The following is a 16,436-nucleotide window of genomic DNA, read 5'->3' on the forward strand; positions in this document are numbered from 1 at the left end:
AAAAGGTAAAGACCAAATGTTGTATGAATGTGACCAAAACCCAGGACCATTTGCTGCCATACTTTGTGCTGCAGTGATTCCAGACCACTTGCTACTGGCATGGCATGGTAAAGTGTCCTACCGTGGAGGATGAAATAAGGCAGCCCTCCGCAGAAACCTTCTGCAAAGGCTTTCAGAGTACCTCCAGGAGAGCTTCATGGAGATGTCCCTAGAGGATTCCTGCTCCATCCTCAGACATGTAAACAGACTTTTCCATTAGCTATACTGGCTGTGAATGCATCTCAATTGTTCAGGGCAAATCAAACATTAAACACAATTGCTTATAAATGTGCACTCACAAGAGGTGTCTTCTCCGCCATGGGTCTGGGAGCAATAGGCCCTGTGAGGGTATTGGCTCCAGGTTGAGGAAAAGGTCCTTGGTTGGGGAGAATGGATTCTCTGCTTGCCTGCTGCACATTCTCTTCCTCCTCCTCCTCCTCTTCCTCATCCACAAAATCCTCATTCATGTTGCCTGAGGCTGCCATCTTGCAGGTGTCCAGGGAGAGTGTTGAGAGTACTGATAGGGCCCCCCCTAGAATTGCATGCAGCTGATCATAGAATTGGCATGTCTGGGGCTCTGACCTGGAGCGACCATTTGCCTCCTTTGTCTTTTAGTAGGCTTGCCTGAGCTCCTTAATTTTCACACGGCACTGCTGTGCATCCCTGGTATAGCCTCTCTCCACCATGCCCTGTGCAATTTTGGCATATATATCAGCATTTCTTCTGCTGGATTGGAGTTCTGCCTGCACAGATTCGTTTCCCCATACAGCAGTCAGATCCAGTGTCTCCTGTTTGCTCCATGCTGCAGCTCGTTTGTGATTCTGAGACTGCATGGTCACCTGTTCTGCTGAGTTCGCCACGCTGACCAAACAGGAAATTAAATTCCAAATTTCTCAGTGCTTTTCCTATGTACCTGACTAGTGCATCGGAGTTGAAAGTGCTGTCCAGAGCGGTCACATTGCAGCACTCTGGGATAGCTCCTGGAGGCCAATACCATCGAATTGCCCAGTGCTGCGTCTACACTACCCTAAATTCGACCCAGGAAGGTCAATTTTAGTGGTACTCCCCTCATCAGGAAGGAATACAGCGGTCGATTTTAAGAGCCCTTTAGGTCAGCGGAATGAGGTTGGTTGTGTAGACGCATTCATTATAAAATCAACCTAATGCGGCTAAGTTCGACCTAACTTTGTAGTGTAGACCAGGCCTCAGTTACTCCTGGTCAAATATTTCCTCATTCAGGAGAGCTTTGTGGGTCACTTTTGTAGCCAAATCTTTCATTGTAATGTTTTGCAGTGCTTTGGAGGCTGGCTCACTAGTGAATCATTTGAATTTTTGAAGTGTCATTAGCTCTTTATTTTCTTCAACATGATCACCTTGCTAGTGTTGATTCATTGTACGTCATTTGAAGATCAGGTCCAAGAACAAACGATTTGCTGATTTGGTTTGCAATTTGGGTACATAGACTATAGGAGAGAGCCCATCTGCTGAGTGCTACGGCCATACTTCCAATACCTTTAATTTCTTCTCCCCTTTTATCAGTGGCATTGAGGCATTCTTGAGAGTGATCCAGATCTATCTGAGAAGAAGATGCGATGGAATTTGACAGGCACTAATAATGTTTGTCTCTGAAACAGGTTGATCACATAAGAAAATGAACTCATAAGCATCATCAAGATGTAAAGCAAGTTTTTCTTTGAAGGTTGCCATATGACTTACAGATGAATTTGAGACCTTTCCACCAGACCTTTCTCCATCATTTGAGAGAAAACAATAATGAATACATGCCTGTGAAAGTTCCAGAACACGGCCTTTTTCTGCTCAATGCTTTAACTCATTTCTAAGCCAGACCATTGCCAAGTCAGTTCCAGTATGAGGGGTTTGATGCTTAGTTTTTATTATTTTTCTCAAGAAATGCTTATAGCAGTTGGGTGATATTTCCCTTCTGAGGTTATAAGGTCACTTAGACCAGCTGTATATAGACTGAGTTCATGTTCGTACTCTGCTTCCTCAAGTATTTGTTTTTTCATTTTGAACATTGTGTAACAGGGTCAGGCCAGGTGGCTACAAGAGAGTGGTTGAAGGTACAAAATTAGCTCCAGGTTAAGCAGTTACCTTTTCCTTGGGTAAGATAACAGGGACTATTCCAGAATGCTCAGGAACTTTCTGGAACTAATTAAGGCAGGCAGGCTAATTAGGACACTTGTAGCCAAGTTACTAGAATGAAGGTTAATCAGGACACCTGGTATAAAAAGGTTCTCACTCCAGTTAGTGAGGTGTGTGTAATGTGCTGGGAGTGAGAGGACGTGCTGCTGGAGGACTGAGGAGTACAAGTGTTATCAGACACCAGGAGGAAGGGCCTGTGGTAAGGACAAAGAAGGTGTTGGGAGGAGGCCATGGCGAAGTAGCCCAGGGAATTGTAGCTGTCATGTAGCTGTTCCAGAAGGCACAGCTTCAGTCCACAGGGCCCTGAGCTGGAACCTGGGATAGAGGGCAGGCCTGGGTTCCCCCCAAAACCTCCCAACTCCTGATCCAACATGGGAAGATCTCTGAGGCTAGCAAAATCCGCCAATAAGCGCAGGACCCACCAAGGTAGAGGAGGAACTTTATCACAATTGTTACAGGAAGAAGTTTTTGTTTGAAACTTCTATCCTGAGAGAAAATTCAAAGACTCCAGTTCATTGAGGGGCCCTTATTCTGAAGCACTGTTGAGGTTTGGTGATTGTAACACAAAATTAGATTTGCAGTTCACCCTTACTGGTTGATGAAGTAGCTTCAACAGATTTATGAAGTCTGCTAGTTTTACCTTTATCTGTTTATATTGATAAATGTCTGCATTCAGATGGAAAAGCTATTTGGAGTCTGTCAATTGAATTCTTTTTTTGGAAATCCCTGACTTCATCTTGCGTTGGCTGCATCTTGTATTGTAGCCAATACCTGTTCATTAGAAGCAGAAATTATACCCTTTTCTTATTGTTGGCAAATAATGCAATGTCCATAAGATAAATGTTGAGGGATACTTCAGGTACAAGATTGTATCCATGTTTGATCTTTATATTTATTTTCTTCATCAGGTATTCTAGTTAATAACTACCACATGAATATTGAATACATAATAAATATTTGCTAGTATGTATCTTATGCCATGCCATGCTATAAGTATCCAAATCAATACTCAACTCATTTACACTGTAAGCAAAAGCTGGTTAGGTTAGATTAGTGTTTCGGCTAATGATTAGCTAATAATAATTTATATTTTTGAAAGAGGAGAACTTATGGAAATAACTATATCATACTGTGTGGTATATGATTCTTTGTGTAATCCCTATTAGTGCATTTAACTCCCTCATGTATCAAAAATACTTGAAAAGTACTTTGTTTACTTAGTCGCAAATGTCATTTTTACTGCAAAATTCAAGTGCATATCATCACATGACTAGAAGTAGTAGAGAGTATGATCTTCAGCAGATATCATTCCCTGCATTTTCTGATAGTACAGTATTTCAAATTGGGAATGTATTCCATATTTAGTATCTTTTACTTTGTTTATTTTTTTAAGTAACATATGGTAACCATTTTTCTTTTTTGTTTTTACTTATTTTAAAGTTCAAAATTCAGTTTCGTAAACATTATTTTCAGATTCAGCCCTCGGTTTTAGGACTAGTTATTTATTTAGTTAACATTCTTCTTTAGTTCTCCCCTTCCCCAACTTTACCTATTGGCAACTAAATACTTCCTCTCCACCATCTGGGGCTACTTATGCCTTTGGTGCTGAGGCAAAATCTCTAGACTCTGAGTCCTGTCTATCCTTCTGTGATGCTTCTGTGCCCCTGAATGATGAACACATCAAGTGCTTTCCTTGTTGATAAAAACCATAGCACAGATCAGTGCTCCATCTGCCAGTCCTCAGAAAGGACATAGATCCAGGGATATTAGCCTCCATCTTTTCCTGTTGGAGCACTCACTGGGAGCAGCAGAGTCTACAGTGAGTGAGCCACAAACAGAAGAGGGACTGTGCCCCTGTGAGCTGGGACTTTGATCACCCTGAGCCACTGCTATCAGTGATTTGGATGTGGCTCGAACATCTGCCTTTCCGGACACCTCTAAGGTCAGCAGTGGCCCCCAGTACTGCCTTGAGCTTTTCTAGCTAGGGCAAAAAGGAGCACAGCTCCAAAACTGGCTCCAGGCATCAGTCTCCCTCTCTGACATAGATTGAAAAAAAAAATTGGTCACCAGATCCATGACTCTTCTAAAGTCACACCTTCCAAATCAGTCACCAGCCTGGCTCTACAATCACTCCTGAGACCTCCCTTACTGAGTGTGCCCATAGCTATGTTGCCACTAACCATATCAAGGGAAACTGTCCCACCATTAACCATATCCAGGGAAGCTCTCCTGCTTCAGTACTGATTTCCTCTGTGCCAGTCTTGGTATTGCAACCATTGATACCAATCATAGTGGTACCAACCACATTTTCAATATCAGTGGTTCTTCTAAGTAGGCAACAAGAATCCTAAATCTAGCACCAATTATGATACCAAAACCCGCAATACCATTTTAGTGCCCCCTAATCCTAGAGCACCAGTAACACCAGAGAAGTCTGACTCTTCCTCTCCCTCAGCCCGTTAGGGAGCCATCATCTGAACCCATTCCTTGTTCATCCTCACAGGATCAAGACTTAGATCTCATTCTCTGGCTAGACTCCCAAGCACAACTAAGCCATCTGATCCAACATGGGTGACAGGAATAGAGGCCCAAGAGGATGAAGGAGAGGGAAGTGTTGACTACCAAGAGGAAGATGTCCTTCTAATCCACCTGCAATTCCCTCACTATTGCCTCCTCCATTCTGGAGGCTACTGGAACTCCAACTATCCTTTCCCCTCCAGATGACTTGAAATTCTTCCAAGATCACCTGAGCGATAGTGCTGACACTTTGGATATACATCTCAAAGTTGTCTAAGATGATGACATTTTTTGATTACCTTCATTCTTCTGCAGCTGGCAGACTAGCTATGCCAATCAATGGTGGGTTTGAGCCTGTCAAGGCAAAACCCATCCTGTATATCTCTCACAACTAAGGCCATGTCTATACTGCTGCAATTGATGCTCTCTCCCATCAACTCTGGTTCTCCAGATGCCCAAGAAGAGAAGCGTCTCCTATCGAGACAGCATGGTGTAGACACCTTGGCTAGTTGACCTAAGCTACGTTGACTTCAGCTACATTATTCACCTAACTGAAGTAGCATAACTTAGGTTGACTTACTGCAGTAATGTAGACAAAGCCTCAGAGAGCTGATCAGCCTTACCAGCCCTTCCCCCACCACCTCACCCAAAAGGCTTCAAATATTTCTACATGAACTAAGCCCTGTGCTGTTAGGTCTTTGCAGTACATGAAAGAGCTCAACAGCTCCCAGGTCTCAAAATCAAATTATTGGACAAGGACCCCAAAAGGCTGTAACTCTCTGGCTGAAAGATCTGTTCTTCCACCAGTCTCCAAATGCACATAGTAAATTATCAGGTGCTTCTAGTGAAATGTGACTACCTCCAGTGGGATAAAGTGTCTGAGTTTCTGGACAAACTGTGAGACGAAAGAAGAGCTGGAGGCTAATTTGTCATGACAGCTTCCTTTCTATCATGTCTGCCTGTGCTATGCCTACCTCAGTTACCATGATTTCAATACTCTGGCATTTCTAAAGAAGTCTAGATAATAGAAGACCTGACCTTTAAGGAACTATTCCACAGCAGGATTGATAAGGCTGTCCATACTCTGACTCCAGAACCACTCTTTTGTCTTTGGGCATCTATATCTTATCTCTAAAACAAAGACATACAAGTGTCAAGTTCTCTTCAGACAGCTTGCTTCTCTTAACAATAACAGAAGACATTTGGCCTTCTTGAACAATGAGGCCTTTTCAAGAAGTTCAGCTTCCATTGATACTATCCACATGATATCATCCAGGCATCAGGTTTGATGTCTTTTGACAAGAGCCCTCTACCAGTTCTTGTGGATCCATATACTTTCCTCCCCTGATTTTGGCAATAACCTTGCCTTTCTTTTGGCAGCATGGGCTGGAATCACCATGGACTGGATCCTGGAGATAATTGACAAAGACTGTTCTGTGCGATTCCATCTCTACATACTTCCCCACCCACTTCCTCATTCCTTTTCAGGGATCCTTCTCATGAGACGTCATTAAGAAAAGCGGACTCCCTATTGCAATGTGAGCAGTAGAAGAGTTGTCGCAGGAGGTCTTTTTTCCCTTATTTTCTCATCTTGAAAAGGTCTATGCCCCATTCTAAATCTGAGTAGACAAAACAGATTAATCCACCACAAGTTCAGAATGGTGACCTCAGTCTCAATTATTCCCTCCGAGGACCCCCAAAATTGGTTTGTGACACTGGACCTTGAGGACACCTATTTTTACCTGGCAATTCATGCAGCACACAGGAAATACTTGCATTCAGTAGCAGAGAAACAACCACTATCTGTATACATTTCTACCCTTTGGTCTGTCCACAGCACGAAAGGGGTTCGCCAAACAAATGATACTAATGGTTACTCACTTATGACATTCAAGGCATTGATATACTCCTCCTGACAATTAGCTAATGTGAGGAAAATCCTCTTGTGACACTGTGTCTCCAAGTAGTACCCTGGAACCTCCATATTCACTGCTGTGATATGACTATGATATGTTTTGTGCAAAGTTTGCCTTGTGAGATATCATTTTTTAAATCTTGATCTGTTGAACAATAATATCCGGTTGCATTTTATGCACTATTGTATGCACAGTTATGAAGTATTTCTATATGTGTTACTGAAATATGTTGTGAGGTTGGGAATACTCACAACCAGCCTTCCAATTGCAAAAGAGGAGGGCTCAAATAGCGTTAATGGCCCATCAAGAAAACAATCCACTATCCCAGAGGCTCCTTAGAGAAGGCACATACACAATGGAGACTGCTTGAATAATGGGGACTCACTGACCCCCATGTCACAGCAAGGATCTTTCAAGCAGCTGGAAGAAGGTATAAAAGAGAAAGTGATATCATCACTTGGCCTCTCTACCTCCCTCCCCTCTCCCCGAAACCCGATCTCAATACCTGGAAGAACGTCTGGAGGAAAAAGACTTTGAACTGGGGAGGAATGGTCCCAGCTTGGAAAGGGAGTTCAGTCTGTGTATTGAGGAACAATAACCTGCTTGTACCATCTGTTAGGGTGAGACATTGTTTGATTTAAATCTTGCTTAGTGTGTAAAGTTAGAATTAGACTGTGAATTTATTTTTGTTTCTTGGGTAACCAACTTTGATCTCTATGCCTGCTAGTTATAATCACTTAATCTATCTCTTTGTTAATAAATCTGTTTTATAATTTACCTAAAACTGTGTTTTTGTTGAAGTGCTTGGGAAATCTCATCTCAGATTACAAAGGCTGGAGCATGTCCACTTTCCTATGAAGACGAGGCAAACTAAGGGTATGTCTTGACTACCTGCTGGATCGGTGGGCATTGATCGATCCAGCGGGGATCGATTTATCACATCTAATCTAGACATGATAAATCGGTCCCCGAGCACTCTCATGCCAACTCCTGTACTCCAGCGCTGTGAGAGGCTCAGGCATAGTTGACAAGGGAGCGGCAGCAGTCGACTCACTATGGTGAAGACACCATGGTAAGTCAATCTAAATACATCGACTTCAGCTACGTTATTCATGTAGCTGAAGTTGTGTAACTTAGATTGATTTCCCCCCACAGTGTACACCATGCCTAAGTAATCAACATACACTGGTCTGGCTTCTGACCAGTGCACGACAGTACAGTTTGGGGGTGCAGGGCTGGGGAGTTGGTGGTGGTGGGGGAATTGCTTGAGGATCTCTATTGATGGTTCATGAGTGGCTGCAAGATCATTCACGTGACACAGTTGGGTGTGTCCCTGCCTGTGGATGTCTGTGTAAGTGCAGTGCTTGTAGCTTGACATCAGCATCACAGTGTGAGAGGCAGCCCAGGTTGGTGGAACAGAGGGCTTAGTGGTCCCACAGTCCAGATGTACCCTGGGGACCCCTTCACAGATCACTTATGAATATGTTGAACAGCACAGGTCCCAGTACAGAGCCTTCGGGGACCCCACTGTTTACCTCTATTCTGAAAACTAGCCATTTATTCCTATCATTTGTTTCCCATCTTTTAACCAGTTACTGATCCATGAAATCACCTTCCTTTTTATCCAATGATTGCTTTGCTTGCTTAAGAGCCTTTGGTCTGGGACTTTGTCAAAGGCTTTCTGGAAGTCCAAGTATACTATGTCCACTGGATCACCCTTGTCCACATGCTTATTGACTCCCTCAAAGAAAAGACAACTGCAAGGATGAAGCATTAAGAATAGCTTTGTTGAGGTCTAGCTTAAAGGTTACAAGCAAGAGAAAAAAACACCTGGGGTTAGCACAGAGGAATCCACAAGCCGTAAAGAAATAAACCTAATCACGTCTTCCTAGATATTTCTTGATCTACTTACATATCTGGGGTTTTAAATAAGTAGTTTCTAGGTATGATACTGAAGATTTTTCATACCTGGCCCAAAGCTTCTTACAGCATAACTGCAGCCCTGTCTGCCTCTTCCCAGAGAACAACCATAGACAGACAAAAGGAGAGTTGTTTTTCAATTTGAAAAAGGTTTAGCGTTCCCATTGGCTCTTTTGGCCTGGTGTTCACTCACTTCCTTTTACCTATGCATTGCAGTGAGACTTTTTAACCCTTTACAAGTAGAGCAATTACAGAACAGCCACCAAGAGCGGTTTTATAGCTGCTGGCTGGCTGGGTGACCATAAAAGGGAACTACTCCTTCCCCACCTTCATTTGTCACAGATGTGCTATGCTTTTCCTTTCTACCAAAAGACGCAAGATCTGCTTAAGTGCAAACTGGTGGCTATATTGCAGGAAAAGGTATATTATCTGGAAGTGCAAGTTTTCAACACTGTGTAACCTCTGAGAACCTGGACAAGCATTTTCAGAAATGCTTGCTGCAGACTTCACAAGGGGAAGTCATAAGAGCAGAAGGGACCACCAGATCATCAAGTGTGACCTCATGTATAGCACAGGCCACCACCAGCACAGTAAACCCAACAACTGAAATTAGACCAAAATATTTCAGCACACAGGATACTAGGCTGTTATGTGCCACAGACAGAGAATAGGATGAACCAAGGAACCTAGATATGAGTCAACAGTATGCCCTTGTTGCCAAGAAGGATAACAACATTTTGGGCTGTATAAGTAGGGGCATTGCACGCAGATTGAGAGACGTGATCATTCCCCTCTATTCGGCATTGGTGAGGCCTCATCTGGAGTACTGTCCAGTTTTGGGCAATGATTAGGGGGCTGGAGCACATGACTTATGAGGAGAGGCTGAGGGAACTGGGATTGTGTAATCTGCAGGAGAGGAGAATGAGGGGGGATTTGATAGTTGCTTTCAACTACCTGAAAGGGGGTTCCAAAGCAGATGGATCTAGACTTTTCATAGTGGTATCAGATGATAGAACAAGGAATAATGGTCTCAAGTTGCAGTGGTGGAGGTTTAGGTTGGATATTAGGAAAAACTTTTTCACTAGAGGGTGGTGAAGCACTGGACTGGGTTACCTAGGGAGGTGGTGGAATCACCTTCCTTACAGATTTTTAAGAGCAGGCTTTATGAAGCCCTGGCTGGGATGATTTAGTTGGTGGTTGGTCCTGCTTTGAGCGTGGGGTTGGACTAGATGACCTTCTGAGGTCCCTTCCAACCCTGAGATTGTGTGATTTGAAGGTGCACCAGTGTCTAGGGCAGGGGTAGGCAATCTGTGGCACTGGTGCTGCCTTCGGCACGCGAGCTGATTTTCAGTGGCACTCACGCTGTCCTGGTCTTTGCTGCCAGTCCAGGGGCCTATGCATTTTAATTTAATTTTAAATGAAACTTCTTAAACATTTTAAAAACCTTATTTACTTTACATACAACAAGAGTTTAGTTATATATTATAGACCTATAGAAAGAGACCTTCTAAAAATGTTAAAATGTATTACTGGCACGCAAAACCTTAAATTAGAGTGAATAAATGAAGATTCGGCATACCACATCTGAAAGGTTGCCGACCCCTGGCCTAAGGCCCCCCGCAATGGCAGGGAAATGATTAAGTGAGAGATTCTCAGATAATCTTAGCAAGTGATCCATCACCATATGCTGCAGAAGAAGGTGAAAATGCCCCAAGCTCGCTGCCAGTCTAACTTGGAAGAAGATTCAGTTATAAGGCAACTGGAAGGAGTACATGTGTGACTATATGTAAGCACGAGGGGAAAGAGCCAAGAGTCATTCAGTCTGGCTGGGAATACCAACTGTTACCAATTATTCAGCAATTACTGGAGTGTGTGTATATGGAGAACAGAACATACCAGCTACAGTGACGTGGACATGGCATTCTGATGAATATTAGCACTATACGGTATCAGTAAAGCATATGTTAAGTGGATAAAAAAATGGGTAGCTCACAGATCACCAAAAGTAGCTGTCAATGAGGAATCATTGTTGAATGAGGATGTTTCTAGTGTCAGAGGGGTAGCTGTGTTAGTCTGGATCTGTAAAAGCAGCAAAGAGTCCTGTGGCACCTTACAGACTAACAGATGTATTGGAGCATGAGCATCGACATGCATCTGACGAAGTGGGTATTCACCCATGAAAGCTCATGCTCCAATATGTCTGTTAGTCTATAAGGTGCCACAGGACTCTTTGCTGATGTTTCTAGTGGGATTTCACAGGAATCAATATTAGGGCCAATGCTATTCAACATTTTCATTGATGATTTGGAAATAAAATCACTGCTGATAAAATTTGTATATGACCAACAGATTGGCAGAATGGTAAATAATTGTGAGACCGGGGCAGTCATGCAGAGCAATCTGGATCACTTAATAAGCTGAGGCCACCCAAATAAAATTTTTTACTACAAAGTTACATATTTAGGAACAAGGAATTGGGGCCATAACTACAAAATGGGGAAAGCAGTATCCTGGAAAGCAGTAACTATGAAATGGATGTAGGGGTCATAGTGTACGTGTAACTCAACACTTTCCCAGTGTGATTCTGTGGCAAAAATGTCTAATGCAAGCCTTGTATGTATAAACAGGGAAGTAGTGAGTAGGAGTAGGGATATGATTTTTAACCTTTGTATATGGCGTGGTTAGACCAGTTGTGCAATACTGCATGTAGTTCTGGTGTCCATGTTTTTAAAAGGGTGTTGAAACATTTAAGAGGGTGCAGAAAAGAACCGTAAAGTGATTTAAGGGCTGCAGAACAATGCCCTACAGCAGGGGTGCCCAACCAATGGCCTGCAAGCCGTACATGGCCCACCTGAGCATTTTCTTAAGACCCGCAGCCTGCTTCAGCACAATATATTAACAGGCACTTTGTTAGTATTTTGTTGTCATATTTACATTTTAATTTACATAGGAAGCAAGTTGAACTTAAAATATAAATAATACAGGTGACTTTAAATCTTATTAAAATACACCTCTACCCTGATATAACGCTGTCCTCGGGAGCCAAAACATCTTACCGTGGTATAGGTGAGACCGCATTATATCGAACTTGCTTTGATCCACCAGATTGCGCAGCCCTTCCCCCCCCCCCCCAGCACTGCTTTACCGCATTATATCTGAATTCATGTTATATCGGGTTGCGTTATATCGGGGTAGAGGTGAATGTAGAATCTGTTTGGCCCACACAAGGTTGTGCTTAGGTTTATGTGGTCCTCGTGTGTAATAAGGTTGTGCACCACTGCATAGGAAGAAACTTTGGGAGCTCAATCACTTTAGCTTGTCAAAAAGATTAGAAGGTGACTTAATTATGATGTATAAATTCCTTCACAGGAGAGAATACTGGCTTACTAAAGGTCTTTTTAATCTAGCCCGGAAAATCAAATAGATGATGTGTTGCCTATGGGGAGAAATGCTTCAGCAATGTGGCTTAATGGAGACTTGTAAAGCAGAAATTTGAAGTTCCAAACACCTTTGCCAAGCCAGATTTGGGATGTGCCTTGTGAATTACTGCACAACAGAAGAAATCCTGCTTTCCAGTAGGATTGTGAGGGGGATCTCAATGAGGGAGATGCTCACAGAGGATCTCCTCCCTTAAGTCACAGGAGGAAATGTTCTGGCCCATGGCTGGTCAAACGTAACTATTTTGCTGTCCCAAAAAGTAAGTGTGCTTTAAACGATAGTCAAATTTGTATTTTAGAATCACATTCACATAGTCTCCTTATAGTTACAAATAAGGTCTTGGTCTATTACAAGTGCATTCAAAAAAATTAATTTACTTTTCATTATTCATTTTACTTTTTGCATTTCTCTCAGGTTAGGTAATGAATATGGTTCAAGGATTTGCTTTAATTTTACATTGAAATAATATAATACACCGCTACCTCGATATAACGCCACCCGATATAACACGAATTTGGATACAGTGTGGTAAAGCAGTGCTTGGGGCGGGACTGTGCACTCTGGTAGATCAAAGCAAGTTCAATATAACATGGTTTCACCTATAACACGGTAAGATTTTTTGGCTCCCAAGGACAGCATTATATCGAGGTACAGGTGAATAAGCCAATCAAAAAGAGTCATTATTTGCTTGTAACAAGGACTCCTGTTCAAAGGATGGCCATGATATAACATTAATTTATTTAGCTTAAGAAAGAAAAAATTTAAGGGTGACTTAATTACAGTCTGTAAGTACCTACATGGGCAACAAATGTTTAATAATGGGCTCTTCAGTCTAGCAGTGAAAGGTATAATGTGATCCACATGCTAGAAATTAAAGCTACGCAAATTCAGACTGGAAATAAGGCATAAAAATTTAATTAACCATTGGAACAATTTACCGAGGTCATGGTGGATTCTCCTTCACGACAATTTTTAAATCAAAGATTGGATGTTTTCTCTCAAATCTATGCTCTAGGAATTATTAGGGAAAGTTCTGTGGCCCGTTATACAGGAAGTCAGACTGAATGATCACAGTGGTCCCTTCTGTCCTTGAATATTTCATAGATTCATCGATTTTTAAAGCAGTTCTATGAAAAATTTGTGTTTTTTTTCTTTTCAGCTTTAATAAAATATATACGACCAGTATTTGTATCTCGGTCAGACCAGGATTCTCGCAGAAAAACTGTTGAAGAGATAAAGAGACGTGCTCAATCTGATGGCAAATGGCCACAGGTGTAGTATAACCTCTTTTATGTGATATTTGACATTTGTTGGCTTTGAGAAGCAAATTTTAGTCTTTTTTTTTCTCCATAGAGGACACACTAGACCTGCATGCTTTTTCTCCATGAATGCAAGATTTAAAATGTTTCTTTGCACAACACATTGCTAGCATGATCTTTAAGTTATATTATAACAATTTTTAGTCCTTGGAGAAAATTTCCATTGGACCAAAAATGTTAGTAGCATCTGAAGCCTTTACATTTAATCAGCAGCTGAGGTTCTTGCACTTGAATTTTATAATTGTTATGATATGGTACACTTTTGGGGGGGAGGGAGGAAATAGAAAAGGAGGGACGGTTATGACTACTGTTTTTCAGCCCTAAACTTTTTAGAAGTATGTGCATTTTTATTTTAAAATTTGAAGCATATTAAAGACTCTGCTGTTTTTTGAAGATAGCATGTCTGTGGTTTTAGTCTTAGCACTAGATGTGCATCTATGTAATCCCTTTTCTCAGTAACTGCACATATTAATAAGTCATATTTGATAAGCATATGTGCCAGCATAATCCATCAAACAAGTAGATTTTAAATAGACATAAATTTCTGTTAGAGTAGTTCCTGATTTTGTGGGGTCCCTCAGTGAGGGCATGTACTCCCTTTCCTATACCATTAGCACTCACAACAAGGGAGAAGAGCTTGGAACCTACAAAGTACCATCACAAAGTACCTGTGCATTAAAAAGTGCATTCCAATTGATATAAAGAGGTAGGTGTTGGAGGGTGGTCTTTGCCCTTTCTTTTCTCATCCATTGCATTAACATTCAGAAAACTTGAACCAGTTTGGCTCAAACTAAAAAAACAAAACCCTAAACTCTGAAACCCTATTTTGGGACAGACAAGGTACCTGAAATATGAAAATTCGTGAATTGTTGAAAGACCTATAGAATGAAATATTAAGCGACGCAAATTATAGCTCTTCTTAAGCACACCAGGTATAATCCTGTAGTCAACATGAATAAGAAACAGAATACGTCTGTGGCATAGGATAGTCACTCACCTCTGTAAGTGTTTTTAAGATTGGGACCTTAATACTTGATCCTATGCCTTTGCTCAGCAGCTCAAGTCAAAATATAATGTAATGCAATCTTTTTTTACTGCTGGGATTAAAATATAAATGGTATAGTTTAAGCAATGTTTCCCAGTCTCTTCAATGCCAAGCTCTTATTCAGGAAAATGAAACTAATTGCACCCTCACTGTGTGTTGTTCATAGCCTTAGAATTATAGATGGAAGGGACCTCAAGAGATCATCTAGTCTAGCCCCCTGCTTAAGGCAGGACCAATCCCCAAACGGCCCCTTCAAGTATTGAACTTACAGCCCTGGGTTTAGCAGGCCAATGCTCAAACCACTGAGCTATCCCTCTCCTTGTAAAATATAGAGGACATAATACCTTATAGATCATCAGGGTTGGAAGGGACCACAGGAGGTCATTTAGTCCAACCCCCTGATCAAACCAGGGCCAATCCCTAGACAGATTTTTGCCCCAGATTCCTGAATGGCCCCCTCAAGGATTGAACTCTCAACCCTAGGCTTAACAGGCCAATGCTCAAACCACTGAGCTATCCCTCCCCTTTGTAGTTTAACTTGCACATCTTCCATGCCCTGTTGTCAAGTCCTTTGTGTCCCCTTCCCTTCTTCCTTCCTCCCCCGTGACATACCCAGGGTACAATCCAGACTGAGTAGCTGTGTCACCCGTGCCCTCTAACCTGGAGTGCCCTTTAAACTGCTTTGCTGCTGTAGCCTCCAGTCAAGACTGCTTGGAAACAGTCTTTGACATGTAAGTCATTCCTAGCTATGTCGTGTGTGTGCTGCAGCCAGCCCAACCCCACCTTGGTTATGTTGCAGTGTGACCCTAATGTATCCCTAGTCCTAGATTTTCTCGCTAAAATGTATGTTCTGTACCGCCCAGTTCTTTCCTGGAAAATACAAACTTATATAAAGTCCCACATTTTATTATTAGAATTGATATGCACACATCTTGTTACCCCAGATGGAGTTTCACAGACACTTCAGTTTAAACACACTAGATAAGATAAAACAAGTTTGTTAACTAAAAAGAGATTTTGACAGTGCAAATGATGAGGCATTAAAGTCAGCAATGGTTACAAGAAAAATAAAGATAAAACTTAACTAATGCCTTATTTAACAAAGTTCGTTAAGCAAAGTTATTTCACCACATTCTCTCAGCAGTCTCACTGACCAAACTTCTTAGGTCAGTGTTACCACATTTGCCCATTACTTTGGGGTATGCTCATTTATTAGGGTTACTCTTCTGGGCATGGGAGGGGAGGTTCTGTAATTCTGTCAACGTACTGCTTGTGTCACTTGTTTTCATACGGAGCTCTACTTCTCCCTTCTGCAAGTTCCCTCCCAAAGGAACTATCCCGCAGGACGTAGGTCGTCCCCCCCGCATGTCTGAGCGTATTGGGTCAATCAGCACTCCCAAGCTGCCACCCTTATATGCCCCTGGACTCAGCAGGCTGGGTCGAGCAGCACTTCCAAGCTGCCACCCTCACATGCCACAGGTTCAGCACATCCTTTCACATTACAACTGTTCTGGTAGTAACCCACTTGATGAGCAAACCTCACAGGATTTTTGGGCACTGCAGGGATCTTTAGCTTAGGTAAGAGGAGCATTGCTGCAGAGCAAATGGGGAAGCCAAAAACACGAGAGAGGGAGGGAGAGAGGGAAGCAACCAGCTTAACCATAGAAGTTATTTATTGCCTAATAGTAACCATACAAGGAGAGCCAAATAAACAAAACAGTTACAATATTAAATCTAGCTTAAATTTAATTACAAAGTCAGGTTTAGAAAACTATACCTGATCACCCAAGTCAGGGTTGGAAAGCTATACCTAGAGTAGGAAAAAAAAAAAAGATAGCAAGAGGGAGGGAGAGTTGGGTTTTCACCACTCCATGAAGCTTGAACTGGTCGGGGTTCCCAGGTGGTGGTGGTAGCTGAGGGTCTGGAGTGTTGGAGACAGGCAGAGCCCACAGCATGATCAGTCAGGAGAAGATGAAGTCCCAGTGGAAGTGATGCAGATTTTGGATCCAGGCATCAGAACCCTTACTTGAGTGTGAGTAAGGGTTTTTGTAGGGAAACAACAATGGTTCAAGAGAGAAC

At 42.2% G+C, this 16,436-nt stretch overlaps 1 protein-coding gene across 5 annotated transcripts in view; it reads left to right on the top strand.

Moving 5' to 3' along the window:
* LPCAT1 (lysophosphatidylcholine acyltransferase 1) overlaps positions 1-16,436 on the top strand; it is a 200,921-nt gene that overhangs the window by 60,821 nt on the left and 123,664 nt on the right. For 4 of the 5 annotated variants that reach the window (XM_030551642.1, XM_030551641.1, XM_030551645.1 and 1 more), the window contains exons 4-5: positions 7,437-7,511; positions 13,153-13,265. In XM_030551642.1, coding sequence (XP_030407502.1) covers positions 7,437-7,511; positions 13,153-13,265 — 188 coding nt within the window. The remainder of the gene's footprint in view (positions 1-7,436; positions 7,512-13,152; positions 13,266-16,436) is intronic. The other variant, XM_030551643.1, reaches the window with a different exon arrangement.

The sequence above is a fragment of the Gopherus evgoodei genome, chromosome 2 (genome assembly GCF_007399415.2).
Source record: "Gopherus evgoodei ecotype Sinaloan lineage chromosome 2, rGopEvg1_v1.p, whole genome shotgun sequence".
NCBI lineage: Eukaryota > Metazoa > Chordata > Testudines > Testudinidae > Gopherus > Gopherus evgoodei.